General features: G+C 45.1%; 1 protein-coding gene across 4 annotated transcripts in view; it reads right to left on the bottom strand.

Moving 5' to 3' along the window:
* Window positions 1–339: 339 nt before the first annotated feature.
* Window positions 340–7,955, bottom strand: part of LOC144767698 (uncharacterized) — a 68,463-nt gene continuing 60,847 nt past the window's right edge. For 2 of the 4 annotated variants that reach the window (XR_013598319.1, XR_013598318.1), the window contains 2 exons: window positions 1,188–2,784; window positions 340–1,132 (listed from right to left, as the gene is read on the bottom strand). Coding sequence is in view for 2 of the 4 variants with exons in the window: in XM_078651108.1 (XP_078507234.1) it covers window positions 1,643–2,784 (1,142 nt within the window). In the remaining 2 variants the exon portion in view is untranslated. Of the gene's footprint in view, window positions 2,785–7,955 lie in introns of all 4 variants that reach the window. The other 2 variants (XM_078651108.1, XM_078651094.1) reach the window with 1 other exon arrangement.

Raw genomic sequence — 7,955 nt, 5'->3', positions numbered from 1 at the left:
TAGGAAATCGGTATTCCTGATGCTAGTACATCCTGCCCTAAGTCTTGTTTTATTTTGCATTCTTCGAATGAGGTAAGCAAAAAAGGGCTGGGATGAAAAAAAGAAATTAAAAAATCAGTCTGGACACAGTACTTACTCCTTACAAGAGGTAAATCAAGTTATACCTGGCGGCACTCATAGATAAGGGGCTGCTCAGTGGGTTAGCTGCTTTGCAGTTGGTTGCGGCAGCACTCTTCACTACCGAAGCCTGAGCGCTGTAGAGCTTACAGAGTGACAAAAAAATAAATGTGAGCCCTATAGGAGGGGATCTTAAATGCACAGAATGCTGACTCGAACCCATTGCAATGCAAGATACAGCAGGGTTTATTTAGGAAAAGAGGTCTACATACATCTGCAATAAACAAAGTTCAACTACTAACTCAAACATATGTGGTAAAAGGTATGATGGGAAGGTAAAAGACCCCACGTTTCTTTCTGCAGCTCCAACGGTAATCACACACCACAAAGAGCGAGCAGCACCTGGGCTGAAGATGGACGCAAGTCCGTTCTGAGAGGCGAGTAGGGACTTTGGCATCTGTGAATAGGGGTCTGTGCTGAGAGCCCTAGCTGTGAGCTAAAAGTTGTTGTGACGTGTAAGTAGTAGTTTAGTGTGTGTTTTCTAGGCGGTGTGATAGCATTGCGGATGTGCCCTCATGTAATGGCGTGAGCGAGGTGGTAAAGGAATCCTATATTCGGTTGGTACAATAGAATCAACTAGCAGTGAGAAAGACTCAGAACATTTATAAAGAAATAACACGAGGATGTGATTGGTTACCGATCATATCTCCTTACATTCTTGTATGGCTGCTCGCAATCACGCTTCACAGGTGACCAGAGCTGCAATTACAGAGCCCAGGTCTAGGCCGGGAAAATTACTCATCTTAATGATGCTGCCTCACTGGGGGCACATATGACTTGGCATGCTTGCGGCAGGGTCAGAAATGACTTCTCTAAAGATATGTAGCACAGGCATACCATTATGCTTGCCTTTTGAACACTTTTAGCTGGGACTTAAACATAGAGCATGCCGTATATCGTGCCCTTAAATACCGAACAATGCTAATTAGTGCATGGAATTTTAAAATTAATTAATCTGCAAGGCGCGGATCATGCCCGGACAGCCACAGCTGCCTGTAAAGCCCTGCAGCCTCTCTCAGACACTAATTCAGCAAACGGCATGCGAAGAGGAAACATGCTGCACAACTTGTGACCCTCGGCAATCCGATACACTGCAGTTTAAGAGGCACGCTGCAACGTTCTCCCCTCTTCCACGGTGGTATGCTGCTAGGCCCAAGATCTGCTCTCTGTGCTCCTTCACGCAAGAGATCTTTTTTTCCACGCTGCTCGCTTTTTAAAAGCAAGAGCTGCAAATGGTGCCTCAGTGATGTGTGAAGTGTATGCGCTTCGCAACGGAGTTTGTGCGCTCAGGGTTATTACACTAAATGCACACTCCCTACAGGGAACACTGGCCATTAGGAATTTATGACTATAAGCCCTCGCTAAGTTACAACATTGCAGTAAAACTTACTTTGGGGTAAGCAGGACATAAGATTGTTACAGTGAAAATGGATCTTGTTTGTATTAATTGGTGTTGTAGAAACGTTCATTTTGAGTGAAGTCCTGGCATAAACTGTGCAGTGATAGGGTTCAGTTTAGTGTGTATTATTTGGTGCTCTCCTGTGTGAGTTCTTTGATGCAGTACAAGGTGTGCCTTCTGAGAAAAGGTTTTGGAACACACTGTGCAGTGATAAGGCTTCTCTCCTGTGTGTACAATTTGATGCCGTACAAGGTTCCCCTTCTGAGAAAAGGTTTTGGAACACACTGTGCAGTGATGAGGCCACTCTCCTGTGTGTACGCTTTGATGCTGTACAAGGGTCGACTTATGAGAAAAGCACTTTGAACACTCAGTGCAGTGATAACGCTTCTCTCCTGTGTGTATGCTTTGATGCCGTACAAGGGATCCCTTATCAGCAAAGCGCTTGGAACACACAGTGCAGTGATAAGGCTGCTCTCCTGTGTGAGTTCTTTGATGCAGTACAAGGTGTGCCTTCTGAGAAAAGGTTTTGGAACACACTGTGCAGTGATAAGGCTTCTCTCCTGTGTGTGTTCTTTGATGCAGTACAAGGTTCCCCTTCTGAGAAAAGGTTTTGGAACACACTGTGCAGTGATGAGGCCACTCTCCTGTGTGTACGCTTTGATGCCGTACAAGGGATCTCTTAACAGCAAAGCGCTTGGAACACACAGTGCAGTGATAAGGTTTCTCCCCTGTGTGTTTCCTTCGGTGCTGTAGTAGATGTGCCTTTTGATTGAAGCTCTTCTCACACATGGTGCAGTGATAAGGCTTTTCTCCTGTGTGTATGCGTTGATGCCGAAGAAGAATTTTCTTTTGAGTGAAGCTCTTGGCACATACAGTACAGTGATAAGGCCTCTCTCCTGTGTGTACGCTTTGATGAGGTCTCTCTCCTGTGTGTGTTCTTTGATGTTGTAAAAAAGTTTCCTTTTGAGTGAAACACTTTTTACACGTTTCGCAGAGATATGGCCTGAGGCTGGTGTGTCCTTTTTTGTGCCTCACAAGAAGTGTCTCATTGATAAATCCTTTGTCACACACATTACAAGCAAAGCGTCTCTCCCTCATGTGCATTCTGCGCCGTTTCCTTAAGTAGATATTTTGAGTTATATTCATCTTGCCTCCGGAACCTTTATGGCTTTCTTTCCCATTCATACTTTCTAGCTGTGATTGTTGTTCTGCAAAATAGAAAAAACATTGAAAATTACATGAAGAAAATATTTCTTGAAAAAGCTGCAATAATATAATATGGAGAAGTGAACAGTTACAATTCAGAAAAAAGTGTATGTTCTAAGAAAAAGAGTCACACTTCCCTTTGAGACACAAATGGAGGCTAGTCCTCCTACATAAAGTGCATTGACCAGGTTCTGCAGCAGGAGCATGCTGGGAAATCAAGTGATTCACAAGAACCACTGTTGGACAAGGGGTTTCTGGTCGGCTAGGGTAGGCACCTAAGCCAGGCAGAATCCACCACTCTAGTTAGGGTAAGCCCGATACACACCTGAGATAACCTGCGCTCACCCTCTGGTAGCTTGGCGCAGCGTAGTCAGGCTAGTTTAAAGAGGCAATGTGCAGAGCATTTGTGCAACACACTCGTGCAGCAACATAGTGAGTAAACCACAAAAGGGAATCCATGCAGGATTATGTAAAAATAAATTCTATATTGTACATCAAACAAGACCAAAATGACTTAAATCACACCGTTCGCGCAAATAATGCAGGTTTGACAGAGAAAAACACAAATTACTATGAAAACATAGGTCACAGCGCACCTGAGCTCCTATTACATTTCATACGGTAACTGTAGTGAACGTGGTTGACGTGATTGCATTTAGAAACCAAACGTACGGCGCAGGAGCACCTACTAAATGCTAAACAGTAATTGAGCTTGAGTCTTCCAGCAGTACTCCTCTATCGACGGCCCTGCGCCATTCTTGCGGTCATCTCCAGAGCAGAGACAATGCTGAACAAGTAATCCCCCTCACGCTCTTGCGAATTTGGAGCCCGCCGAGGCCACTTGAATCGCGTCTCTTTGTCCAAGGGAAACCAAGCCACCCGTGAAGGGGAGCAGGGTGGCTTTAACCCTCTTCTAGACCCAACCCGCCTCACAGTACCTTTGTGGGTGCAGGGTCACTGTCCTCAGGGCATCTGTAACTTGCTAACAATGTTGTCATGTCTCAGGAGTGGGACCCAACGTGGAGAGATTCGTGCAGTATACGCGTTAAAACCAGAGGGCGAGGCTGGCTGGAATGAGCCTTAGAATGCTGGCCCGCCGCATGTTACAGAACAACGTGTTGTCGAAAGGCCTGCCTTGAAGGCTTTATGCAGCTCCTGTAGCTCTGCAGCCTTAAACGCTGGACTGTACCATCTTAGAGCAGTACAAGTCATCAGGGGGCTGTTCCTTGAGTCTCACGACCAGAGGGGCCACACTAGTTTATTCTTGGTGGCATCAGATGGTGGCAATATCTAGCCAGACTGCAGGGGTGAGGGTCACAATACAATTCAACTGCAGTGAGCACGCTGGCACAAGGACGTGTTTGTTTCTCTGGTAATGCCTCCAGGCGAAGCAACGCTGTTCACGCTAGAGAAAAAACGCTCACCACATGCTGGTTTGTAAAACATGGAACACTTCCCTAGAATGCACAAAGGCACTCCCCTGGTCAGAGCGCTGCACTGTAGGCCCATGGTGCACTGTCCTGTAATGCACAAAGTTTTACCTTGGTGCAGAAGGGAGTACTGGCGACATGCTAACCCTTGTAAAATGGGCTCACCCAGCAGAAGTATTGGAGAAAAGAGGCAACAAGGTATTTGATGGCCCTGAGATTTCGAGAGAACAGGGGGAAAGCAAACAAGCCCTTGGAGAGCACTTCAGGGCACAAAAGGAGGTGGCAGGCAGCAGACAGCACATACAGTTAGGTTGCAAATTGGTAGTCCGTCCTGCAGCCCAGCTGCAGCAGGTCAACACAACAAGGCAGTTAGTTGAAATGGTTGTTGCTCTTGGCAGCACAGCAGTCCTTATGGCAATGAGAAGTTTGTAGAGCCAACAATGTCTGGCTACAAGTCCAAAGCAGCGTCTAAAAACATGGGATCAGAGCTCCAGTACATATACTCAAAAATGTCTTTCATGAACGGGTGACTTTAAATGAACCCTCAGAAGTGTGCAACAGTCCCTTGCAGCCCATTCCTGGCTCCAGACGATCAGTAGGGGGTAAATCAGCCCTTTGAGGGCGGGCAGGACACAACCTATTCAAATGTAAGTGTGAATCACCTCTCTCCCAGCCCAAGAAGACTATCAGCATGAAGATGAATGCATATGTATCCCCTGTCACACCCAGCCCCTTCCATTGGGAAAGCTTGGTTGTCATGACTCTTCCAAACATGATAGTTACAGGGGTTTCCTCTGTGGTTGAGTGAGGGGGTCAAACAGTAACCTCAAAGAATAGTGTTCAAAACACCTTCGAGGTCGAGCTTCCCCAATGTAGAATGCTGAACAGCTTTCTTTAGAGCACTCATGAAGCGTTCTACCAGACCATTGGCCTGGTGTCAAAGGGGAGTGCTTTTTTTGATGCTTTATATTGCGGTGATTTAGAACGTTTTTGAATTCTCGACTATTAAAAGGTGGGTCGTTGTCAGATTTTAAGATTGCAGGTACAAGTCATGACACAAAGATGCCATCTAGGTTTTGAATAACCCTGCTCATATGTAGTGGATGAAAGGTCTTCTACCAATGACAAATGTGAGTATTGATCAACAATAACTAGAAGATGATGTCCAGTCTCTGGAGGGCCATAAAAAATCAATAGCAATTCTCTCCCAAGCATGATGGGGCAATACTGACATAATCAAAGGTTGCTGACTAACTTGAGATTAAAGACAGTTGCATATGTGACAAGTCTTCAATTCTTTTTTTACCCTTTTGTCAAGATACGGAAACCAGACTCGATCACGGAGAGCTCTCTTAGTGGCAACTATTCCTCGATCTCCTTCTTGGGCAAATTCAACTACTTGTTGTCAGAGACTTTGGTGAATAACAATCTGTGTACCTTGCAGAATGAGGCCTTCCTGCGTTACTGAAAGTTCATCTCCTACATTTCTGAACTTCATATACTCGCTGTCATTAGTGAGAGGTCTAGAATACTGGTTCCACAACTTTTAATCTTGACATGCCACTACCGTGGCTTGTGGCAGTGGCAATTTGCTCGAAAGACATGGCAGTTGGTGTCCTCGATTTCACAATAAATTGGATGTAATCCTCCACTGTCTTACATGGGGTACCAGGGCATAATCAGCCAGTTTCTGATCTTTCCCTGGATGATGAAGAATTGTTTAGTTGAATTCTTGTGACCTCAAACCCCAATGCTCAATTCAAGGAGGCATTTTTGCTGTGGGATTCCCAAATACCATGAACAATGCTTGGTGATCAGCTTTCCATACACAAACACATGGAAATTATTCACAAGCCCAAACCAGTGTCACACTTTCTTTCTCAGTGTGCGAGTATGCACGTTCAGTTTGTGACTGGCTCTTATTGGCATGTACCACGATATGTCTCCAGGTATTTTGCGGTCCCTTGTGCTGTGCAAGGATTGCGCCTAACCCGACAGGGCTAGCATCACCTACAACCTCTGTATGGAGTTTGAGATCAAAGTCCGGCATTTCAATGGCGCTCTCAATGGCTTGTTTGATTTTTTGGACGCTCTTCTCACACTCACGTGACCAATGAAAAGATACATACTTTTTGGTTAGTTCTGGTGCCAGGGCCGGCCCTAGGCATGTGCAAAGTGTGCACCTGCACAGGGCCACCAACCTCAGGGGCCGCCACGACGGGGATCGGATGGGAAGGATCACTGGCACTGGCGGCCCCCTGGCAGGATTTGGCGGCCTCCGGCTCCGTCCCCGGTCCGCAATCTGCACCGTCACACACACTAAATCAGCCAGGTTGAATACCCGAAGCCGGCGGCCCGACCCAGTTATACCACCAAGCAATGGCACTGCAGCGTTGTTGTTTTAATTAGTTACTTTCACTCTTGCCCAGCCAGCCAGCAGTTAAGTCTCGCATTTACGCAAGATTGAGCTCTTGGCATTGAAAATGACAATGCCTACTATTTATGTTTTAAATAACAAAACATAAATAAAACGAGTGCTGTTAACAAGGATCTCTTTATCCTATACCCAGCTGTCTCAGTATTCAAGAATGGACGCTTGGCACCATGCTTATCTGGCGGTGGGGAGCACGTGAGAGTGACTATCTCTTTCAGTTTATTAAAAGTGAGCAGTTTCCTCATCCTGTTACACACCTCCTTCAGGCATTCCAGGACAAGTCAAAGTTTGAGGTCAAAGGCCACACATATCTGTCAAGAATCATTACAACACTTGTCTCTCAACGATTATCCGGAGAGGAATATTCCACTAATGGTGTGCAACAGTGTTTTACACATTTCTCTTGCATAAAGTGTATCTATAAAACAAATACTGTATATTTTTTTCCTCCAGAAAGATAATTTTTGATTCATTTGGCACCTGCTGGTCTATTGAGAGATGAACATTCTATCCGCACCTATATATTGTTAAAAAAAAATTAGATGTACCAGTGTCTCTGGAAACCCTCTAATTCTTGGGAAAGTATCAAAACTATGCATTTCTGCGCATCATAGATGTACGCCTACACTTTGATCTAATTTACACTTTTCATGGGACTCTCAAAAATCCGCAGGAGTACACACACACAAACGTACTTAAGTCCAACTCATTTACTATGTGGACGGTCTTAAGCGCAAACAATCTGCATGATTGTGTGGTGGAAATGGATATATGCACATTGTACACTTATTTTTTTCTCTTTTGCAAACTACGGGCCTAATTTAGAGTTTCTCGGAACAGAATTGTCCTGGCCACCCTATTTTACAGATGCACTCTAAATTTCACACATAGGACGCCCCCGCTATTTGGCAGTAGTCCCACATTTGCCCAACTCTAAATCAGGCCCTATGCTTCCATGTAGAGAATTACTTCTTGCATGCCAAAGGAAAACATGTGGATTTTCTGATGATGTTTCACACGCAAGCATTTTATTCCATATAACACAAGCGTGCACATTGGGCGTGAAACGATATTGCGAATGACAGTGAATACCTACAAACCTATCACTGGGCATGTGCAGCAGGCTTGGGGGAATTCCAAAGGTTTCACAGAGCTCAAGGGTACATTCGATTCCTAAAGATTATTATCTTGGTGAGCACCACAAGCTTAAAGCGGATACACATCTTGAGTTGGTGACAAACCGTTTAAATCAGACTTGTAAAATGCGAACTAAGCGGTTTAACAGACGCAAAAGATTAAAGCGTTTTAC

Source organism: Lissotriton helveticus, chromosome 1_1, assembly GCF_964261635.1.
Source record: "Lissotriton helveticus chromosome 1_1, aLisHel1.1, whole genome shotgun sequence".
Lineage (NCBI taxonomy): Eukaryota > Metazoa > Chordata > Amphibia > Caudata > Salamandridae > Lissotriton > Lissotriton helveticus.
Note: the sequence above shows the minus strand (reverse complement) of the source record. Positions and strands in the feature narration are given on the sequence as shown.